The following is a 22,051-nucleotide window of genomic DNA, read 5'->3' as shown; positions in this document are numbered from 1 at the left end:
TTCCTTAAAATTCCCGTCATTGTGAACAAAAGGACTTTTTCTTGCAGCTGTAATAAAACTATGGTCCTTATAATTCGTATTTTTCTTTTAGGGGTTAGATTAATCGGTGTGTGAAAACCTTAAAACGCTCTAGCTCTAGTAATATAAATCGACGTAAAAGGAAAACAAAGGCAAAGAATATCCACAAGATGGCGATAAATCTCATTACGGAACACCATCGTTGCCTGTCGTGTCAGATGTTTACATATAGTTGTGACGAAAAATAATATGTTTCCAATTATCATTTGCGATTTATATCACAATATAAGGGTTTTTTTCTTCTTCAAATTATTAATCAATTGTAACTAGCTGAATGAGATACCGGAAATACGTAACCCGGAAAACCTTGCAAACATGAAACAGTTTTGCCCTACGTATGACCTCAAAGGAAAGTTCCAAACACCCACCGGTGGAATCGTATTTCAGAGTTGATTGGGGATTTCGTTGTTTGATTCTTTATGGGAATGTCCATTTATCTGACAAGCTGTGCGTTATTATAACGTTTGTTTCATCTGCCATGAAGGGCCACAGTCGAGGCTGCCTTGAAGACAGGACGCAGGGTGTAATTGTTCACCGAGGGCATGTTTTCATCAAACAAACGTGGAGAGCAGAAGCAGAATCCAAAACAAGATTCATTTAGGTTTTTAAAGGTAACACTCTCCCATGTGGTCTAACGTGGTGAAGGAATTAAGGACGCTTTGTCAATATGGATAGTTTTTGGTGCGGCGCTTGAGAGTTGGTGACCACTCACGATGACTTCTGTGCGGTTGATCAACGTCTGGCCCACCTTCCTCCTGCGGGCCTGCTCACACTCCTCAGCCGCCCGCAGACTTCTGCTTCCCTGTGCGCAGGCAGCTGCGAACAGGCATCTTCATAGCTGCTCTGATGGCAGCTTCCAGCCACATCGGACCTTCACACTGTCTACCTGCACCTTCAGGAGCTCAGGTGACTTCACTGATGATGAGTATGAGGAAGAGGAGGAAGATTACATTGACGACAGCGAGGTGGAGGAGCTCTTTAGACAGCAGGTGGCCACACCCAGCTTAGATGGGCAACACAGCATCTTCATTGTCCACCCCGACGTAAAGTGGGGGAGCAGAAAGCAACACCTGACCACTGGTGCGTGCTTGGTTTTGAGTCCTTACCACATATGCCAAATTGTTGATCAGAATTCTGTTTACTTTGTAGCCACGCTGATGATGGCGGAGGCTGAGGGACTGGTCAACACTCTGGACAACTGGAGGGTGGTGGACAAGGTGACAACCAATGAAATCTGTCAAGCAATATATTAGAAAAGGAGACAGCTTATGTTGGTCTGTTTTTATAATCAGGTCATCCTCTCGACAAAGACTCCTGAAAAGAAAAGGATCTTTGGAAAAGGAAATTTCCAGTCCCTGTCAGGTACCAGTGCTTTTCCCGTGGATCAAATTACTCTGAATTGTTGTACAGACAATTTAAGTTAGGATAGTTTGAACTCAACTTCAAGAGTCAGTGATGAACCAAACTATTACACTTGTTTTGCATATACATCGCTGTTCTTGCGTTCAGTTATTACAGCGCCATTCACGGTGTTGACCTCCAGTCCATCATAATTGTTGTGTCTCACTGTCTGCTTCTAGAGAAAATTCGGCAGACAGCGGGAGTGACCGCTGTGTTTGTGAATGTGGAGCGACTCTCTCCAGCATCAGAGGTTAGCTGTTCCCACCTGGGGGTTCTTCAACAGTTCTTCAAGTTTATTTTGTTTCCAGAGGGAGCTGGAGGAAGCCTGGGGGGTGAGCGTGATGGACAGGTACTCGGTGGTCCTCCACATCTTCCGCTGCAATGCTCGCACTAAAGAGGCCAAACTGCAGATTTCGCTGGCCGAGATTCCTCTGTTGAGGTGAAAGTCTGCCTCGATGGAAAACCCTCAAGGAGACAAATCACGACTGACACTTTTGTATCTTGTCAGGTCTCGTCTGAAAAATGATTTGGCCAACTTGGATCAGCAGGGTGGCGGGTCCCGGTACATTGGCGGGTCAGGTGAGGGAGGAGAGCAGTGTTTTATGTCTGGGTCTGTGTCTGAGGAAGAGTTGAATGTTAAGAATCTCTGTAGGGGAGACGCTGCTGGAGGTCCAGCAGAGGCTGCTGAAGGAACGAGAGATGAAGATCCGTGCAGTCCTGGTGAAACTGAAGAAGAAACGGCACCTGCTGCGAGCTCAGCGGAAGCACAAGGAGTTTCCCATCGTCTCTGTGTTGGGGTACACAAATTGTGGTGAGCAGAAACACTGTTGGAGGTTAGGTATACAAGACATTGGATACCTTCACTGAGTAACTGGTGATGGTCGGGTGTCACTCCTCGTCCTCACAGGGAAGACCACTCTGATCAAAGCTCTGACCGGTGACAGTGTTCTTCAGCCAAGGAACCAGCTCTTTGCCACCCTGGACGTCACTGTCCATGCTGGCCGTCTGCCCAGCCGCATGGCCATCCTGTACGTCGACACCATCGGCTTCCTGTCCCAGCTGCCCCATCAGCTCATTGACTCCTTCTCTGCCACGCTGGAGGACATCAAGCACTCCGTATGTACATGAAGCTGCTGCAACATAAAACAAGGTCTCTCTGAACTAGGTTTCCTCCACACAGGATCTGCTGATCCACGTCCGAGACATCAGTCACCCAGAGACGATCAACCAGAAGGTTAATGTGCTGAATGTTTTGAAGAACCTGAACATCCCTGACAGGCTGTTGAACTCCATGATTGAGGTCCACAATAAAATTGATCTGGTCGACAAGTAAGGTTCACCTAATCCTGACATCTACAGCATCAGTACTGGTCATAATGTTATGCCTGTTACAATCAGGTGAACAGAATGTGTTCTCTCCCAGCTACCAGCACTCAGAGCCTGAAGCTCTGCCCATATCTGCTCTGGCAGAGCGAGGCCTTGACCCTCTGAGGAGAGTCATTGAGGAGAACATTGTCAGCTCCACTGGAAAACACATTCTGGATCTGAAAGTGAACCTCAGCTCAGCTCAGTTAAGGTGAGAGCTGCTCTGGTCCAGACGCTCCGTGGATAGTCTGTAACATGTCTTTGTGTGTGTGTTGGCGGTCAGCTGGCTGTACAAGGAGGCCACGGTCCAAGAGGTGAAGGTGAACCCAGAGGAGGGCTCGGCGGTGGTCTGCGTTATCATCAGTGCCGCAGCTTATGGACGCTACAGGAAGCTGTTTGGATCCAGTTAGTGGCACAAACCCTCAACTAGGACTGAATGTTACAAGCCATTTCTTTGAATAAAAACGTAGTGAGACAGAAATGGCATCAGTCAGCAGTTATGTCCATTGAAAAGGAGTTTGCTCTTTTTGATTTTCAATGGAGTTGGAGTCGAACCTCCAACCTGTTATCTGCACCTAACATCTTGTAACACATGTTTGATGTTACTCTTTGACTCTTGTGGCGTTTACTGTTGCTGTGCATTTTGAAATTTACACCTGAAATTGCATCACGTCAAATGTAATCACATCCCGAGTTTGATTTGTCTAATCCAGATGGTGATATATTTCATCAACATCAGTTTATTGAAAATCTCTCAACACTACAAGTATACGGCTGGTAACACAGTAGTTTGTGTCACTCAAACTACAACTTCATGATCTGGAGCAACAACAGTGCGTGACAGTAAATCTCCATGTTGCAGTTGAGTGTCTGAGCATGGCAAACTAGTGAGTAACTCTTGTAAACAATCACCTTCACAGTTTCTCGCTGGAGCGATGTGACATTGAACTTGTTTGTTCAAATGCTGGTCTGGAGTCAGTTAAAGCCTTCATAGTATCAGCAGATTTATTTATCAAAATACATATATTTTTAATTAAAGAAGTATTCAAAATACTTTCAATGTATTTTTTAAAGAACATTGAAAGTATTAAAAAATACTTGGGAATGACACAAGTCTGCTGTTTCACTTGTCCATCCGGTCATTGTGCTTCTGCAGAAGTTTGTGATTGAGGTCGATCACCAGGCGGCTGAGTGGAAGTGGACCCACAAAGTCTCCCGCGATGATGTTGAGACTATGAGGATCTGATCCTGGAGTCTGCTGCTCCACCCAGTCCTGCAGACACGGCCACTCGGCGTAAGTCAGCGTCCGCAGAGATTGTCTCCGGTTCACAGCGATGTAATGCCGATCGGCCGTCAAATTCAAGCCGGTCACGAACAAGCTCCCTGTAATGGGACAGACAAAGAGTTTTGGAAACTGCAGCTTTAAAAAAACAAATAGAAAAATATTTTCAATTACATTGCTGAACAAGCTGAGCTTTTCATTGTAAAACTAATTTAAATGTATTTATTGTATGATCACCTGTCTCTACACTGACCTTTTGTTTTAACAATAAAGAGGATTAACTTTTCACACAGTATCATTAAAAACAATTATGAAATAAAAATAAACCTTGACTTTCTGACACTGCTGCCTTGCTCCAAATGAAGCACATTACTGCCAGTCTGACGTCACATGACTCACGGGGTCGTCCAGCTCTCTTCATCTTCTCCATGTAGCTGATGAGTTCTTCAGCCGTGCGCTGGTTGGCCCACCAGTACGTGATGCTTGGCCACAGTTCCTGGTACTGGTACGCAATCGGTGCTTCATAGGAGACTATAACCTGGTGCCCAGATGACCACAGACCTCGCAGAGTCAACGATGACCCCTGTGTGGAGCAGAGCACTCAGCTGCAGGGGTCGCCCTCACACTGTGAGCACATCTGTGAAGACGCTGACCTGTCTTGGGCAAAGCTTCGACCCGAAGAGCTTCTTGAGAGATGTAATAAAAGTCTGGTGGAGTTTGTCGTCCATGCCTTCAAAGTGGCTACAAGCCAAGATGACGATTTCCTTCGGGTGGGAGTCCAGCCACGCGGCGAGGGATGCCAGAGTGTCCTGAGGAGGACACAAAGTCTTACCATGACGGAGATCAGGGGGGTCACACCTGAGCACAATCGTTTATATCTGTGGACAGTGGATATCATTCACAAAACTAAGGGATCCAAACAGAGTGCTACACTTTTTTTTGAATCACAATTCCTATATAGATGAAACCACGTCACCTACTCACTCACAGGTGGTAAGTGTCTCTCACTCAGGGAGACATTGACACAAACAAGTCCGAAGCTGGGATTGAACCAGCAACCAAAAGACAAAGATCTTTAGGTATTTAATCCTGAAACACTTGAATTTCAATCATATGGTGTGATCATGTGTTGAACCGATTCATTGACCACAGCAGAAATGGTTCCTTAAAAGGCATCGACATCATAAAACCTACTAGCAGACTCACCAGGACCACAACATGAGTGTAAATCACATGGGTGAAGTAGAGATGTCTGGTTTTGTCATCAGGCTTGTGTGCGATACGCAGGTCAAAGTAACGAATCCCCAAAGACAGCTGCTCCTCCATAGTTTTATCCTGTAGAAGACACCATCAAAATCCCCTCAGGTTTCTGCTGTGTAACATGAAGAACCCCCCTTTCTGATTCAACTCACTACCAACCCATTACCAGCGAGGGATTATTTCATTTACCTAAACCTCACTGTGACACCATGAACCATCCAGCACTCACCTGTGTGGTAGCCCACCGATAGATGACCGGCCTGGTGAAGCAGCAGCAGAGTCGATCCAAGAGTCTGAAGGAGTCAGACTCAGACCTCACCAGAGGAGAGGTGATGTCCAGACAGTAGCTCATGGTGTCATGACTCCCTGTGTCCACACACACACACACACACATGTCACATATGTTCCCTAAAAAAAATCATTTCCAGAGAAAAAAACACAGCCTTGAAGGTCTTCATTTGGTGAAACCTAAAAACCATGGTGCAGTTTTGACAGGATCACAAGAACATCTCGTGTGTACCTAACCATTTCAATGCTCAAAATGTAAAGCGGACCTTGAAGGCTACTTGTTTTCAACTAACTATGTGTTCGAAGTCCAGAAAAGAGAAGTGAGTGTTCCTCAAGTCAAGTTCAACTTAATGTCACAAAGTCGATTTTGTTGCAAACAAGACAGTACGAAGTAAAACAGCAGTTGAGTGTCATGGTTTTGTGTGTCATGTTTCCCAATCTGACTGGTGAGTGTCTGTCGCCTCAACATCACTGATCAAAGTGTATTGGTTCTTGTCAAAGGCAAACACTCCAGGCCGTAAGCTCAGAGCTCATAACAGACCTTTGAAATGACAGCATGGCTCAGGCTGGGCTTCCACAACACTGACTTTTCTCCGCGAGCCTGGAATCTGGGCGTCATAAAAAATCGCTAGCTACTATGAATAGTAACATTCCGTCGGTATAAATGAATGAAATTAAGGGGGAGAAAAGGAGCCAGAGGAGCAGTACCAGGTATGACCAGGTGAGTCAGCGGGGTGTCCCACAGCTGCTCGGGCAGCAAGGACATCCAGTCCTGGAGATCCATGTCACCGAACAGCAGCAGGACCCCGGGGCCCGTGTGCAGTCATCCAAGATCGAGAGACGATCATCCGCAGACAGAAAGTCGAACCCAGGCGCTTCCTGATTCCTCTTCAGCAACGTGACCCGCTCACCTGCCCAATCGAAACACCGGATACGTCTCCTCTGTTGAGCAAAAAACAATAGCTCCTTCTGTTACACCCGGTTTCGAAATAAAATAAAATAAATAAAACGTTCACTTTATGCAATTCCATGTGGCAGGCGACTAACCGGTTGAATGTAAATGCACTTAAAAGGTTTCATCTTTATGATGTGTGACTTACGCAGTTATTAAGTGTCTACTGCATGTTGTATTTTCGTGCGAATTATTCTTTCGTCCGGGATGTTGCGTGTTGATCGGGAACACCTGGGCTGGACGTCACGGAGCCAAGTCACGCTGAGGAGTGGGCGTGTGCTGGAGGCGCCAGTGCGAACGGTTCTCTGGAAGAGAAGCGGTGGCAGTGCACTCTACAAGGATCTGGGACCGAGTCTAGCTTCGGTCGGCGTCGGCGAGTTGGGTTGTTTGTCACTGTTCACCCCTGCTCCTTCGCTAGGTGGCGCTCTTTTCTAACTCGGCCACACTTAAACAACTGCACCTCAGGATCTCACTTCATACAGATGGTCGTCCGGCTGAGTCTCAGTGAAACTGCTGCCTTTGCTGCCGGCGAGAGAGGTGTGCTTCACATGTCTAACTGAGGCAAACCCAGCACATCCTGGAGGGATCATGTCTCTGGTTTGACGGGGCCTGGGGTTTCTGGAGAGCCAGAACTCTTCAGTACAGCTACTGCCCGTGCGACCTTAGAATGCAGATTTTAGAAGCAACCAACAATCTAAACCATTCAGGGAATTCCATATGAGAAGGAAAACATTTTTGGAAACATCTGCCTTTGAACCCACAGGAGAGAGTTTATGATGCTCTCATCTATTTAAATATACTTTTGAGAGAGCAGGGTGTTTTTGCATCTGGGCGCTTCTCATGCAAATTGAGTCAGAGAAGTCAAAATCTTCACACCCTGTTCCACCACATGTAATTCCTCAACAGCTTGTGAGGAGGATATTTTTTGGAAGACAGTGATTTTGTCCTATTTATATTATAAGCTTTTCACGGCTTAACTTGTTTTCTCATAGTTTCCATCTGTGGCTAATACTAATGCAATGCAGAAAATCTGTCTCATTTGAGTTCAAGTGTTGGTTGAAATATCTAAAACAGACATTTCAACATTTCTAAGTTGACTCACTTGTTTATAAGATCAACCATATTTGCTGATGTTGAAATGAGCCATGAAGACGTGTAGCCTCATATTCTGAGAACACATTGTCAAGTTTACTTGTTAGTTAAGTGTCAGAAATGTTCTTGGGAAATGTGTAGCATCTCCCATGAACCGATGGAAAGGTGATAGAGAACATTCAATTCCAGATGCTTTTATCCAGAGTAATGGCTGTTAGTGCTTAGGACTTTTCCTGATGGCAACCTCACTGAGATTCAAGCCAATGATCCATTGTTCCACCATCATTGTTGCTACATAGTGAGTTGTCACATGCTTTCAAAATAAATAAAAGTCAATCAGGTTGTCCCAGCTGTTGAAAGGAAGAGTTAAAGATCTTTCAGGCTCAAGATCCCACGTTGAGTCTTTACAGGTCTTTGTGGGATTAAAAAAAAAAAAAAGAAAACATCTCCTGGAGCCTAGAGGAAAGTGCTCACCAGACCTGTCAGGAATTGTTGAAGCATTGGCATCAGATTACAAAATGAGGGGCTGTGGTGCAGAGTCACAGAGGATGTGCGTCGTGGTGAATGCTTCCTGCTCCTTGTGGCCAAATGTTTTGCAGCGATCAGCAATGGAGAGTGTCCATGATGGAGTAGGTCATCAAGGAATAGAGTGAACACTAGAGCTGTTGTGTTCATCAATGGGTAAAAAAACACCAACATGATGTGCACCACCCCAAGATTCATCCACCCATGAAGTTATTTTTGGCTACTGGGTAATTCGTAGTCGTGGCGGTAGATTTGACCTTGCTTGAGCCAGCCACAGATGGATGGGAGAATGTGTCAGTAAAGACATGGCCAGAGTGCTGTTAAAGAAGAGGTTTCTTTAAGTAGCATGCACCTGAATGTTTACATTCAGATCAAGGCTAAACTCGGTAAGATGCATGTGCTTCCACCTGAAAAGACACTGGCCAGATCATCTGGGAGAACTGTAACTATAATGCATCACCACATGCAACAACTCGATATACTCATAGCCACTATAGCCACATCTGCCTGCTGATGCTCTTCTGGCTTAGGAACAGTGCGTCGGCAAGAAATTGGATCGTTGAAGGGGGCAGACGAAAGCACAAAAGACTACTTGCAACACAAAATCCAGGACGCCAACATCAGGGGGCAGACATCTAAGGAACCACGTATACTGCTGCGAGGGTTGATATCTGTTCATGTGGGAACTACAGTAGACAGACAAGGCACCAGAACCTGTGACTCAGACAGAGTGGTGAGACAGATTGTTGTTGAGCAGGTTATATCCCAGCTTCTTTCATTACAGATTTCAGTAAGCAAAAAGAAGCCATTCTGATGGGGAACCAAAGCAGAGGATCTAGGAACACAGGCGCTGGACACACGAAACCAGTGTTAGGTGTCGCACATTCCTGACGGACGGATGATCCTGAGTTCGATTTATCTAATCCAGATCATAATATTTCAGCAGACCTGGAGTAGTTTGGGAACATCATTTTCTCTGATCAGTACTTTAGATTCTGGTCCATAATTGCTCCAGTTTTGTGAACAGACCACTTGAGTGGCCTTTACTGTGATGTAATCTAAGCATCTGTCTACAGAAGAGACTTGATGGAGAGCCAATGATACATATCAGTTTATTGAAAATATAAGAACACTAGAAGGCTGATAACACTACTTTGCATCATTGAAAGTTTCTTCATGATCTGGAGCAACAAGAGAGCGTGACAGTCAATCTCAATGTTGCACTGTGTTCGCATGACAAACTAGTCTGTAGCTCTGGTAAACAATCACCTTCACAGTTTCACACAGTAGAAATGTAACATCGAACCTTATTCATGTTTGTTCAAATGCTGTTCTGGAGTCAGTTAAAGCTGTTTAATGTTAATGTATGTTAATCTCGTCCATCTTCCTGCTGTTCTTCTGCAGAAGTTTGTTATTGAGGTCGATCACCAGGCGGCTGAGTGCAAGTGGACCCACGAAGTCTCCCGCGATGATGTTGAGACTATGAGGATCTGATCCTGGAGTCTGCTGCGCCACCCAGTCCTGCAGACGCGGCCACTCGGCGTAGGTCAGCGTCCGCAGAGATTGTAGCAGGTGCATGATGATGTAATTCTGATCAGTGGTCAAGTTCAAGCCGGTCACGAAGAAGCTCCCTGTGATGGAACAGACAATAGAGAGAGCTTTGGAAAGTGCAGCTTTTTAAAACAAATAAATATTTTCAATTATACTGCAGAATGAGTTGAGCTTCACTTCTGAAAAAAGTGATGCCAAATCAAAATTGCATTTAATTTTACTGTCTAATCTATCTATATTTTTTTAATCGTATCAAATTAGTTTTAACTTGGTTTTTGTTATACTTTTCATTTCTTACAGAGTCTCTACATTTTGCTTTTTGTTTTAATAATAATAATAATAATTGAAATTTCACCCCTCAAAATAAACCTTGACTTTCTGACACTGCTGCCTTGCTCCAAATGAAGCACATTACTGCCAGTCTGACGTCACATGACTCACAGGGTCGTCCAGCTCTCTTCATCTTCTCCATGTAGCTGATGAGTTCTTCAGCCGTGCGCTGGTTGGCCCACCAGTACGTGATGCTTGGCCACAGTTCCTGGTACTGGTACGCAATCGGTGCTTCATAGGAGACTATAACCTGGTGCCCAGATGACCACAGACCTCGCAGAGTCAACGATGACCCCTGTGTGGAGCAGAGCACTCAGCTGCAGGGGTCGCCCTCACACTGTGAGCACATCTGTGAAGACGCTGACCTGTCTTGGACAAAGCTTCGACCCGAAGAGCTTCTTGAGAGATGTAATAAAAGTCCGGTGGAGTTTGTCGTCCATGCCTTCAAAGTGGCTACAAGCCAAGATGACGATTTCCTTCGGGTGGGAGTCCAGCCACGCGGCGAGGGATGCCAGAGTGTCCTGAGGAGGACACAAAGTCTTACCATGACGGAGATCAGGGGGGTCACACCTGAGCACAATCGTTTATATCTGTGGACAGTGGATATCATTCACAAAACTAAGGGATCCAAACAGAGTGCTACACTTTTTTTTAAATCACAATTCCTATATAGATGAAACCATGTCACCTACTCACTCACAGGTGGTAAGTGTCTCTCACTCAGGGAGACATTGACACAAACAAGTCCGAAGCTGGGATTGAACCAGCAACCAAAAGACAAAGATCTTTAGGTATTTAATGCTGAAACACTTGAATTTCAATCATATGGTGTGATCATGTGTTGAACCGATTCATTCATCACAACAGAAATGGTTTCTTAAAAGGCATCAACATCATAAAAAACATTAGCAGACTCACCAGGACCACATCGTAAGTGTAAATCACATGTTTGAAGTAGAGGTTTGTGGTTTCATCATCAGGCTTGTGTGCGATACGCAGGTCAAAGTAGCGAATCCCCAAAGACAGCTGCTCCTCCATAGTTTTATCCTGTAGAAGACACCATCAAAATCCCCTCAGGTTTCTGCTGCGTAACATGAAGAACACCCCTTTCTGATTCAACTCACTACCAACCCATTACCAGCGAGGGACTATTTCATTTACCTAAACCTCACTGTGACACCATGAACCATCCAGCACTCACCTGTGTGGTAGCCCACCGATAGATGACCGGCCTGGTGAAGCAGCAGCAGAATTGATCCAGGCGTCTGAGGGAGTCAGGCTCCGACTTCACCAGAGGAGAGCAGATGTCTAGATTGTAGGTCATGGTGTCATGACTCCCTGTGTCCACACACACATATGAATATGGTACGCCACAAAATTGTTGTTTCTCTACGGACCTGAAATCTTGACACAATTTAAAAAATACTACAAAAAGATAACTATATAATTAGAATTAATAATAATTATCTGACAGTAAAACACAATAAAACGTAATTGACTATTTAAATTCTGGAGATGCAACAAAAGACTTATTTGTACACAACTGGAATCAAGGTGATGAAGAGAAGGAGCCAGAGGAACAGTACCAGGTATGGCCAGGTGAGTCAGCGGGGTGTCCCACAGCTGCTCGGGCAGCAAGGACATCCAGTCCTGGAGATCCATGTCACTGGAGGAGGCTCTCCGACGAGTCTGTGTGCAGTCATCGAAGAGCAAGAGACGACTATATACAGATAGAAAGAGGAACCCACGAGCTTCTTCATTCCTGTTCAGCAATGTTAACCTTCCGCTAACCTTCCACATCAAAACACGGGACACATTTCTTCTGTAAAGCAAAAATAATGGCCACATCCGTTACCTGGTTTTGAAATAAAACAATACATTTACTAATAAAATTACTTGTAATTTCAACCTGGTTTTCTGCCAGCCAGAAGGATCATAACTAACTGGTTAAATGTACATGCACTCAGTAAACTTAAAACTAATGTAACATTTAGGAGAAAAAAAATGTTCTTGAAAACAACTGCTTTTCCGGGCAGACATTTCCATGAATAGAAAAAGAGGTAATTTATTGCACAGTGCACACTCAGTTCTCTTTTCCCTGACAAGAGTGGACTCCCTCAGAGTTCAGACAGATGGTCGCCCAGCAGAGTCTCAGTGAAACTGCTCCCTTTGCTGCCGGGGAGAGAGGTGTGCTGCACATGTCTAACTGAGGCAAACCCAGCACATCCTGGAGGGATCATGGTCTCTGGTTGATTGCAATTTTAGAAGCAGCAATCTAAACCATTAAGAGAATTCTGTGAGAAGGAAGGTGTTTTTGGAAACATCTGCCTTTAAACCCACAGAAGAGAGTTTATGATGTCCTCATCTATTTAAATATACTTTCAAGAGAGCAGGGTGTTTTTGCATCTGGGCTCATCTCATGCAAATCTAGAAGTCTAGAGAAGTCTAAAACTTCTCACCAAATTCCACCACATCTAGTTCCTCAACAGCTTGTGAGGAGGATATTTATTGGAAATGACTATTGAACATTTTCAAATTTATGACTGAGCTTAAATTGTTTCCTCACACATCTTCCACCTTATCTGAATGTCATCTTGCAGAAAATCTGGCTCATTTGAGTTCTGGCAACCTCAGTGGGATTCAAGCCCATGACCCTGTGTTCCACCATCGTTGTTGCTACACAGCGAGTTGTCACATGCTTTCAAAATAAATGCATGTTTTGAGATGCGGTAAAATTGTGAGGAAGTGGGAGAGGATCGTGATACAGTTCAAATCTGGTTCACAGGCCCTGCTGTTCCAACATTGACATCCAACAGCCTGAGTCATGATCCTACTTCTGACACCATCAGTCACAGCACAAATGACTGTGAGACACCTCCCTTTTTAAACACACGAGGGAGAAGGGGAAGCTAAAAAGGAGTCGCTGACAGGTCACAGACTTCTCTGGAACTTTGGTTCCCTGTTCTTTCTTGCTTGAACCGGAAGGACTTGGGAGGTGACAGTTGGCTGTGGTCACGTTGTGTTCGCGGGACCACAAGCGAGTCAAGTGTTGGATTTTGTGCTTATTAAAGGTAAGACAGTAGAAGACTTTTTTTTTGGCCCACAAGAGATTTAAGTTCCTCAAACTGGGTAAGGAAGACATTTCTCCGTCATAAAGACCTGTTAAGTTGGCATTTAAACTCAGTGGGGATTTGTTTTCTGTCCAAGGTGAAGGTGTGCCACTGCTGTTTTGTGTACACTGTGTGTTCATCGACTTATAAATCTCCAACTGTGGAGAAATGAAGAACCCCTGTATGATAAGATATGACGCTCTGAGAATGTTTATCCTGCCTTCTAATATCAGCTAGCAGGAGTGGAGTTTCTACATGGCTTGGCCCGTCAGTTGATAAAGCAGCAATATATACACACATGAAATGGCAGTGGCCCGTCTGATCACTGGAGACCAAGGTGGCTGTTGTGAGCTGAGTGGAGCGGTGAAGAGGGATGTCCTGGTTGTCAAGCCGTGCCCTGGCCAGGAGGGTCCAGTGCTCAAGGCTGAAAATGTTCCGTGCCAGATGAAGAGGGAGTACCAACCGCATTCTTCACCAAGGTGCCTTTGTATCCTTGTTAAACACAGTACCTGGCAGGTCACCAACCAAGCACCTTATTTCACCATTCACTGAAGAACTGCACCAAGATGGAAGGTCAGCTGGGGACTCCACTAGGGAGGTGGCCAGTAACCAGTCCTCAGTTAAACAGTTTGATTTTGTGATGGAGAGGAGGTTGCGGCTCGGTGAGGATGATGAGAGTGCTGTAGTGATGGAGTGCATGACTTGTTTAGCTACCTCACAGAAGCTTTTGGGGACAAACAGTGGTTGCAGGCTTCTGTTCCAAACAAACAAAAAAACACAGTTTAACCCAGCGTTTTTCAACTGGGGTGCTGCGGCACACTAGTGTGCCGTGAGAGAGTGTCACGTGTGCCGTGGGAAAATGATTTCACCTCATGTGTCCGGAGATAGAGGTGGGCGATATGATGACACTAAATCATGACAATTAGAACGTGTTGACCAGCAACCAAGGTGAGGAGGTCACATGGATTCGCTGACATTCTTTCTATTCACTATACTGTAGAGCTACAGTGTGTTGATGCGCTGATCTGTCCGTCAGTCAGAGCAGCGCTGCTGTGGTGCGCGGCGCTGCTCTTCCCACACACTCACAGCCAAGAAGCCGCTCACATGCGGAACTTCCAGCAGTTTTTAAACCTGATGCGCCTCTAACTTGACCACACACTTTCACCACAGAACCATCGAGGGAGGGATCCTTGTCGGAGCCGCGACGCTAAAGACTGTCTGCACCGCAGAGCTAACAGAGCTAACGCCTAACGTGACGTCTCAGTCATGGACTGCCAAAAGTCGGCGAAAAACTGAATACAAAAACTAATAACAAAATAAATGCGCACCAAAAATGAAGATAGAACGTTTTTATGAAGCAAAGAATGCTAAGGATTTGTATGGAAACTGAAAACTACAATAAAATCATGCAAAAGAGAAGTGATAAAATCTAAACAGTTATTTAAAGCAAGTAAATACATCAATAAATCATGATATATTTTTTCCATATTGCCCACCCCATTGTAGACACATTTGATAGAAATACATTTTCTGCCATTTGTTTCTGCAAATAGCCTGGCAAAATAACAACCGAGTGTCAGTAGCTACAGTTTTTCACAAATGAATAAGGATTTTCTATAGGACTTTAAGTACAAGTGCGCTTTGGCTGAGGTTCTTTTGGTGGTGAGCACCAGGATTTTTTCAATGAACCAAGGGTGCCATGGCTTGAAAAAGGTTGAAAAACACTGGTTTAACCCATGAGGTTTGAGCTGAAACAAGCAGCACCAGACTGACAATCGACTGACTCCAGTCTTCATACACCTGACTGACAGGTGAAAAGGTGATTGGCCGGAACAAAAACCTGCACTCACTGCGGCTCTTTGAGGACGGGTCTGAGACCCCTGCTCTAGTCTTTACAACTGCAAACAATAGGAAAAGGAGGACATGCATAGATATTCTCACACATTATCACATGCACTGAGTGCAGTACTGAAGCAGCATCAGTTCAGTAGCTAATGGGAAGGTACTTCTGAGGGACGAGTTTGGAGGGTGTCGGGGGGGTAGAAGTACTTGGATGTTGATGTGATAATCGGATACGGTGTGGAAATGTGTGTGTGTTTATATAAGTTTCTGAGCCATGTACTGAAATGTGTGCAAATTGTGACTTGTTTTGAAGAATGTCACTGTAATATAGGGCACTCACTGCGTCATGGTGAGCAAAACACATCAGGGATAAGGGGAACTTAAAAGTGTGTCTTTGACAGGTCAACGGCTTCAGTGAAACTTCCATTTCCTGCCTCCGTTATTGTGGCAGGTTGATTAAACCTGATAAAAGGTTGTACTTTAAGTATTACAGAAGTACAATTAAGAACTGAAGCTGAATTGAAGACTACTGTTCCTCTTTGTATCACTCTCCATCATAAATGCAGAATCTCAGTTCTCTTCTTGGGATCAGATGATATCCAGATTCACATGGTCAGGATCCAAACCGATGGTCAAATGAAAAACACTGCATCAAGACATTGCCAGTGTTTTTCAGCCTTGTTTAAGTCACACGGGGCTTTGTCCATTGAAAAGATCCTGTAGAAAATCTATTTTAATTTGTGAAATTATTTAGCATAAAATGTTGAAAATGTATCTGTTTAAAAATGTCTCCAGAAAGTGGGGTGGGCAATATGGCAAAAATATATATCAGGATTTATTTATTTATTTTTATGCAAGTTTCTGGTCAGTGTTAGTCCTAAAAGAAAAAGAAAACTCTGACAATTTAGGCCTTTAAATAACTTTATTATAGTTTGGGGGATTTCCAGTCAAATCTTTTACATTCTTTGCCTCAGCTTGCTTCATTACTATTACGCAGTCTTTCTGTCTTCACATTCTGGAGTGCATTTATTGGGTTCTGCATTTAGTTTTTAGCCTTCTAACTTTGTAACTCTTTAGCTTCTACACCACATAGCAAACTTTTGAACGTTTGTGAGTTTAGTGTATTGAATGAATGTGAAGGAATCCATGGACTCTGCTCAACATGGTCTATTTGTTCATAATTGAATTTCGCCCACCTCCATCTCTGGACAAATAAGCGGAAAATGGATGATTTCTGCCGCGGCCCACCAGTTGGAAAACACTGCCTTAAAGAGTACAGCACTACTACAGTACTACTACAGTACTACAACATTACTAGTACGCTGCTCAGATCAGATGCTGCCCTGATTATGATGCCAAATGGAAAAGAATGGAGTCAAACCTAGGGGAATTCCATTTGGAAGCTACGTTGGTAGACCTGAACACACATGAATTAAAAACAACGACAAATAAACCTGTAAAATCTATAAACATGCAAATCATATATAGTGATTAGAGAGTGATTGCAAACTGTTCATTTGGCCATCCAAGAATTTTCACTTTAACCCAGCAAAAATGGACATATTTGATAACTGGATAAATACAGGGATCACTGCAATATGTAAACTAGTGCAGGGAAACACATTTAAAACATTTGAGAAAAAAAAAAGAATTCCAAGTGGTCAATCAGTTTTTTTTTAGGTTCTTGCAGCTAAGATATTTCTTCAACACTGAAATAACATCTGTCTCCCTAAGGAAACAAGATTAACCAAGTGTTTGTGGATGCTTTAAGAGAATTACCACCAAACATTAGTCTCTATACTGCATCTTACAGAAAAGCCATGGTGGTCACACATGGTATGTTAAACCAAAGTGGGAGCAGGAGTTAAAAATCCATGTCACTGAGCGTGAATGGGATTCAATGTGTAGAACACGACAAAGTTCTTCAGCTTCAAAAAGCTTCAAAATTGACTTTCAATGAGATCTATTACACCACATTTGAGGGGCAAACATTGGAGGAAACCTCAGCAGTGTTGGAGAGACTGTGGCGACACAAATGCAGGCCATTTTCATACATTTTGGACCTGTAATAAAATGAAAGCATTGTGGGACAATGTTGTGTTGTGCTGGGAATCATGCCCCCAATTTGCAAAAGAGTGATACACACAGCTGAAAGAAAAAAAAAACAAAAAAACGGAACAAAGGTTGATGCACCAGACTGGAGACTTGGACTTAAGTTATGGAAGGAATACACCAAATTTGAACGCTTCACCTATCACAATAATAGGATAAATAGGATGAAATCTGGGACATGCAAAAACAGATCTATTTCATTGAATATGTATGCGCAAGAAAAAGAGTAAAATTTGATAGCAATGTATGTGATTGAATACTTACAGAAGGATGAGGCGGTTTCACAAGTCCAGTGTTTATTGGAAAGGCCTCTCAGGCACAGCGGCGCATCTTCAGCCTCTCCAGGGAGTTAAAAACCATGCAACTACCTGGTCATGCATTTTGGCACCAGCAGCAGGTGAGCACACTCATTCTCACCACACGTGCTATCTAAGTCTTTGTGCTTAAAACATCACCTCTAATAAAGTGTGTCCTTACTTCTAATATAGGCTTATTATTGCTGTCGTCACCTAAACTGGCTCACATTGAAGTTGCATATATGATGTAAACAACATAGTGCCGAGGAAACATCTGTTGAAGCAGCAGAATGTCCAGTCCCAGAGTCTCCAGAGGAGTCAGGAGCGTGGCAGCAGCTTCTGGTTCAGTGCGACCACGGTGGGCGCAAAGCTGCTCTCTGTGATAAAGTCCCCGGCGATGATGTTGAGGGAGCCCACCGTGGAGCCGGGGGTCTGCTCCCTCACCCAGCACAGCAGAGTGGGGTACGTCGACATCACCAGATCTTTCAGCGACTCTGTGGGGTGCGTGCAGATGTATTTAAGATCCTCCGTCAAGTTGATCCCCGTGACGAAGAACCCTCCTGATGCGTGCGAGGAGAAAAGGCGCTGACTCAGGCTGATCTGGGATCTGGTGCTGTTTAGCCCTTACCTGGTCGCCCATGTCGCTTCCGGTGCTCGAAGGCCTCGATGAGCGACTCAGCTTTGCACTTGTTGGCCCACCAGTAGGGGATGGGAGGCCAGAGCTCACGGTGGCTGCTGGCCGCAGCGTGTTCATAGGACACAATCACCTGGTGGCCTGAAGACCACAGGTTCCGAAGAGTTAACAGCTCCTAGAAACACAACACAGGAGTCAGATTCTGCCCTTCATCAGACAAAATTAGAGAGAAACTGTGACTGAGTAATTTATATTTCATGTTCTTCCTTAACATCTTGCCCCACATAGTGACACTTAGTTTTTGCTTTCACAATGTGATGGAGACTAGAAACAAAAACTGTAGGAAGAATTCCATATATTACAAGACAATGTATTTATTTTCAACACTTTATTATTATTTATTATATAAAATCCATTTATTAGCATTGTTACATCCATGTGAAGTATATGGTGGATTCAGCACCTCAGGAAGGTCAACTTTTTAATCTTATTCAAACTCTTTTACTAAGTTTTTGTTGAATGACTGCCACCCAAATTTTCCATTTTAAATAATCTATTCATCCATTTGTAGTTATTTTATCTATCATTCATTGTTTCTCATGTGTATGTCAGGCTCCCTGAATTGAGGGAGTGGCGGCGGATGGGCTTTTTAGAGACAGTATGTATGCTCGACATGCCTTTTAAAATAAATGTTTTTGTTTTCATATTAACTCTCACTTTGATGAGAGGAATCAGAACCGTACCATCGGGGGACAGAGCTTCGAGGTGAATATGTTTCGGATCATGTCGAGGAGCAGCAGGTGCAGTTCGGAGGTCAGACCCTGGAAGTGACTGAAGGACAAGATGACCACCTCTTTGGGATGGTCGTCCAGCCATTCCCTGATCTCCTGCAGGACAGTCTGGATATGAAGGCACAACAGGAAGTCAGATATAAGACAGCCAATCCAAACAGCCGCACTATCAAGCATAATATTCCATCTGGCAGCGAGAGAGAGTGCAGTATGTTTTCATCTCATGCTCGTAGCTATCAGTGCAGCTTTGATGGAAGACCCCCAGAAGGAAAGAGCACCACAAGCAGTGAAGAAGCAGAAACAATGAGCAGGACAGAGACAATGATTGTTGCCTTTAGATAAGTGCCAAAATCAAGCCTTTGCCCCAGTGTGAAGCAGATAAAGGTCACGCTGATGTTTGCTGTCGCTGTATCATAGGAGGTCCAATGGTAAAACGGATAAGGACAATGAGAGCAGAGTTGCAGCACCAACCATCACGATTCCTCCAGGCTCTCCTCACTCACCTCCACAGTGATGGTGGTGTAAACTCCGTGGTAGAAGTAGAGATCCGAGGAGCTGTCGTTGGGTCTGTGAGCGATCCTCAGGTCATAGTATCGGACCCCGCAGTCCAGCTGCTGTTTAATGGAGAACTCCTGGAAAGCAGTGGGGAGGACAAGGCCACAAGCTCATCAGGTCAAATCCCAGATCAGGTTTCCTCGCCATATGTCTCCTCTCATGGTTCTCTTACTGTCTGAGGAGCCCATAAAATGTTTGGTCCCACCTGTGTGACAGCCCACTTGTAGACGAAAGGACGGATGATGGGCTTCAGGTACCGGTCCAGCTTCTGCAGCATGTCTGGCTGCGTGAGATCCACTGGGGATCTGTTGTCCATGTCCAGACAGTAGGTGATGGCGTTGTGACTGCCTGCAGTGACAGAAGAGTCGCGCTGGAGAATTCCTTTATGTATAACTTGAGTCAACGCGGATGGTGCTGTTACTCTAACTGTCCTACAGCAGGTGAGCTGAGAAGGTGTGTCATGCAGCTGGGTCAACTCATGAGGATGCTGATGTCTGTTGGAGGAAACTGGAGCTCAGGTGCTCCAGAGAAAAGCAGGCACTTACCTGGGATGGCCAGGTGACACAGGGGAGTGTCCCAGAGAGCGGCCGGCAGGTGAGACATCCAGTCCTCCATGGAAGGGTCTGCGAGCCCCCCAGGTCCCTCTGCACTCCCCACAGAGGACATCCTCTGCAGGAAGAGCAGAGCAGCATCAACACCAGCGCACACACCTGGATGAGAGATTAAAAGTCACGTGAGCATCCACCCAGTCAGAGAGAGCCAAGGATGCTGAATTCCTTACTCTGTCCTCCGTCTACACCAGCGCAGCCCGCCGGGGCGGAAACCCTGCTTCATCCTGCTGTGTCAGTGAGCGATCACCTCCATGGATCTCTGACCGGGTGTGTCACAAGCAGCGCCGGTGCGAGTGTGAGAGTCGGTGCAGCCGGATGTGAGAAGAGGGGGAGGAGGATAAGCAGGGGGGAGGAGGAGGAGGCACCGCCTGGTGACAGATCAGCAGATATAGATTCTTAAAGGGCCCGCGCATGTGTCGACTCAGTAATCTTATAAACAGTATATAAATAAGTCAATCAATTAGACAAGTGTGCCCTCTAGTGGATGAACCTCACTCAATAGATGCACAACCATTATTTTCTATAAGTGCTTTACGAGACTGAAGTCGTAATGCTTGGGAAATAAAGTACTTGTTGTGGTGTTGTTGTACGGCTTCTATTTGCAATGTTGAGCCTCTCATTTTCAAGGAAATACTTCATCTTTTTCGGCGTCAAATTCTTATCACAGTATCAGAAAGAGAGGGTAGCTTATGCAAGCAGAACAGAAGGATGGTTTCATGGACAGAAGGAGCTCAGAAGATGAGGCCTCCTCAGTCCTGAAGAAGTAGGACTGGGCGAGTGCACTCACTCAGCTCTGTTCACTTGGGAGAACTTTGTGCTCACCGAAGGACATAAAGATGATGTGGGCCTCACAAACTTGTTTAATCTGAGGAGTCTTACAAACACCAGACATCTTGGAGGTGAAAGAAATTCTGTGGCAGAACCCTTGATCCAACCAGACTAATGAAAGGCTGTTACCCTGAAGAGGAGGGTGGTGGTGACTGTATATCATGTCAGACCCACCATGTGGACACGTGTACACACAATACTCAGTTTAGAGTGACCAATTCACCTCTGTCTGTTTTGGATGGTGGGAGGAAACTGGAGCACCCAGAGGAAAGAGTGAACATCAAAGCTCGCCCTGTAACTTTGTCTCCAAAGGTCAACTCACAAGCACAGTTAAGACTAGAGGAAGATGATGGAGATCTAGTGAAATATTTACCTGTGCACTGGTCAATGAAAGATTCTCAGAGCTCTTCTGCGTCTCCTGCAGTTGAACACCATCAGAATATCCATGGACCATTTAAAACATTGAGACATACAACGTTGAGAGACCAAAGACCTAAATGAGAGGGTTACATATGCATTGGTAGTACACCAGAGCCTGGGCGTGTCCCAGGATCAGGTCAATAGTGTTCCTCCGTTTACCTTCAGGGACAGGGATGACATGAGCGCCATCGAGATGGTGTGAGTCACATCCCGACTCATCACCCTGACACCCTGTAGAGCTGTCACATGCTGTCAAACGTCTCCATTACTTCAAGGGTTTGTGAGGACAGGTTTCATCTAAAAAGATTACACGATTCCATGTGTCCTCTGTGTCGGTAGCAGCCTCTCTGTTCTTTTCTTGAGCATCATAAGACCTGAGGTCGGAGTAGGGATGGACCTTCTATTCAGAGTGAGGAGCCAGTTGAAGTGGCCGACATTAATAGGATACAAATGCATATCGGGTCAGATGTGGCCCACAGGCCTCAAGTATGAGTCCAGGTAAATGATTCAGTAGGAATCAGAAATATAATCAAAACAAGACTTGAGTCATTGTCTCTGATCTGAACTTTATTCAGGGATGAGAATCCCAGTTGGCTGTCGTGTATTCAGGTGTATATGCAAACTCTGCTTGCAGTGAGCAAATGTGAACCTGAGGCATGATGGGAGTGTCCTGTTTACCCTGCTACCTGGTCAACAACTCACTGAACTTTCATGTGCTTAACAAGGAA

The 22,051-nt window shown here is 44.8% G+C and overlaps 4 protein-coding genes across 6 annotated transcripts; 1 reads left to right on the top strand and 3 right to left on the bottom strand.

Annotated features, from left to right (window-relative positions):
• Positions 1–508: 508 nt before the first annotated feature.
• On the top strand, positions 509–4,450 carry gtpbp6 (GTP binding protein 6 (putative)). 2 transcript variants are annotated; one of them, XM_053844582.1, is made up of 11 exons: positions 509–1,158; positions 1,228–1,295; positions 1,371–1,440; positions 1,659–1,729; positions 1,788–1,918; positions 1,988–2,058; positions 2,132–2,290; positions 2,387–2,595; positions 2,645–2,808; positions 2,903–3,055; positions 3,128–4,450. In XM_053844582.1, the coding sequence occupies exons 1-11, from the start codon at positions 792–794 to the stop codon at positions 3,252–3,254; spliced, it is 1,590 nt and encodes a 529-aa protein (XP_053700557.1). In that variant the 5' UTR covers positions 509–791; the 3' UTR covers positions 3,255–4,450. The 2 variants fall into 2 exon arrangements, with proteins under 2 accessions (XP_053700557.1, XP_053700567.1); XM_053844592.1 differs by having other exon boundaries at positions 513–1,158; positions 2,660–2,808.
• On the bottom strand, positions 3,553–6,571 carry LOC128747064 (PI-PLC X domain-containing protein 1-like). The gene is made up of 6 exons (XM_053844615.1): positions 6,383–6,571; positions 5,616–5,752; positions 5,333–5,461; positions 4,780–4,935; positions 4,526–4,709; positions 3,553–4,227 (listed from the first exon to the last, which is right to left on the bottom strand). Exons 1-6 carry the CDS (start codon positions 6,456–6,458, stop codon positions 3,968–3,970), a joined length of 942 nt encoding a protein of 313 aa, XP_053700590.1. The 5' UTR covers positions 6,459–6,571; the 3' UTR covers positions 3,553–3,967.
• A 2,810-nt stretch (positions 6,572–9,381) lies between these two features.
• Positions 9,382–11,833, bottom strand: LOC128747055 (PI-PLC X domain-containing protein 1-like). Its single transcript, XM_053844604.1, has 6 exons — positions 11,711–11,833; positions 11,326–11,462; positions 11,043–11,171; positions 10,490–10,645; positions 10,236–10,419; positions 9,382–9,874 (listed from the first exon to the last, which is right to left on the bottom strand). Exons 1-6 carry the CDS (start codon positions 11,784–11,786, stop codon positions 9,603–9,605), a joined length of 954 nt encoding a protein of 317 aa, XP_053700579.1. The 5' UTR covers positions 11,787–11,833; the 3' UTR covers positions 9,382–9,602.
• A 4,159-nt stretch (positions 11,834–15,992) lies between these two features.
• Positions 15,993–21,297, bottom strand: plcxd1 (phosphatidylinositol-specific phospholipase C, X domain containing 1). Of its 2 annotated transcripts, XM_053885357.1 has the most exons (8): positions 21,277–21,297; positions 20,246–20,443; positions 20,010–20,174; positions 19,670–19,812; positions 19,413–19,541; positions 18,862–19,017; positions 18,113–18,293; positions 15,993–18,044 (listed from the first exon to the last, which is right to left on the bottom strand). In XM_053885357.1, exons 3-8 carry the CDS (start codon positions 20,128–20,130, stop codon positions 17,803–17,805), a joined length of 972 nt encoding a protein of 323 aa, XP_053741332.1. In that variant the 5' UTR covers positions 20,131–20,174; positions 20,246–20,443; positions 21,277–21,297; the 3' UTR covers positions 15,993–17,802. The 2 variants fall into 2 exon arrangements, with proteins under 2 accessions (XP_053741332.1, XP_053741342.1); XM_053885367.1 differs by lacking the exon at positions 21,277–21,297 and having other exon boundaries at positions 20,246–20,541.
• Between the last annotated feature and the right edge of the window lie 754 nt (positions 21,298–22,051).

Source organism: Synchiropus splendidus, chromosome 1 (assembly GCF_027744825.2).
Source record: "Synchiropus splendidus isolate RoL2022-P1 chromosome 1, RoL_Sspl_1.0, whole genome shotgun sequence".
Lineage (NCBI taxonomy): Eukaryota > Metazoa > Chordata > Actinopteri > Syngnathiformes > Callionymidae > Synchiropus > Synchiropus splendidus.
Note: the sequence above shows the minus strand (reverse complement) of the source record. Positions and strands in the feature narration are given on the sequence as shown.

Excerpts from the sequence above, each read along its gene's own strand:
- gtpbp6 (XM_053844582.1), top strand. The coding sequence starts at position 792 with ATGACTTCTGTGCGGTTGATCAACGTCTGGCCCACCTTCCTCCTGCGG. Across the intron at positions 1,730-1,787 it reads GACTCTCTCCAGCATCAGAG|AGGGAGCTGGAGGAAGCCTG; the intron begins GTTAGCTGTTCC and ends TTTTGTTTCCAG. Across the intron at positions 2,059-2,131 it reads CCGGTACATTGGCGGGTCAG|GGGAGACGCTGCTGGAGGTC; the intron begins GTGAGGGAGGAG and ends GAATCTCTGTAG.
- LOC128747064 (XM_053844615.1), bottom strand. The coding sequence starts at position 6,458 with ATGGATCTCCAGGACTGGATGTCCTTGCTGCCCGAGCAGCTGTGGGAC. Across the intron at positions 4,936-5,332 it reads ACACTCATGTTGTGGTCCTG|GACACTCTGGCATCCCTCGC; the intron begins GTGAGTCTGCTA and ends TGTCCTCCTCAG. Across the intron at positions 4,710-4,779 it reads CGAAGCTTTGCCCAAGACAG|GGGTCATCGTTGACTCTGCG; the intron begins GTCAGCGTCTTC and ends TGCTCCACACAG.
- LOC128747055 (XM_053844604.1), bottom strand. The coding sequence starts at position 11,786 with ATGGATCTCCAGGACTGGATGTCCTTGCTGCCCGAGCAGCTGTGGGAC. Across the intron at positions 11,172-11,325 it reads ATCGGTGGGCTACCACACAG|GATAAAACTATGGAGGAGCA; the intron begins GTGAGTGCTGGA and ends TGTCTTCTACAG. Across the intron at positions 9,875-10,235 it reads GAAGAGAGCTGGACGACCCT|GGAGCTTCTTCGTGACCGGC; the intron begins GTGAGTCATGTG and ends GTTCCATCACAG.
- plcxd1 (XM_053885357.1), bottom strand. The coding sequence starts at position 20,130 with ATGTCCTCTGTGGGGAGTGCAGAGGGACCTGGGGGGCTCGCAGACCCT. Across the intron at positions 19,813-20,009 it reads GTGTCACCTGGCCATCCCAG|GCAGTCACAACGCCATCACC; the intron begins GTAAGTGCCTGC and ends CTGTCACTGCAG. Across the intron at positions 19,542-19,669 it reads ACAAGTGGGCTGTCACACAG|GAGTTCTCCATTAAACAGCA; the intron begins GTGGGACCAAAC and ends ACTGCTTTCCAG.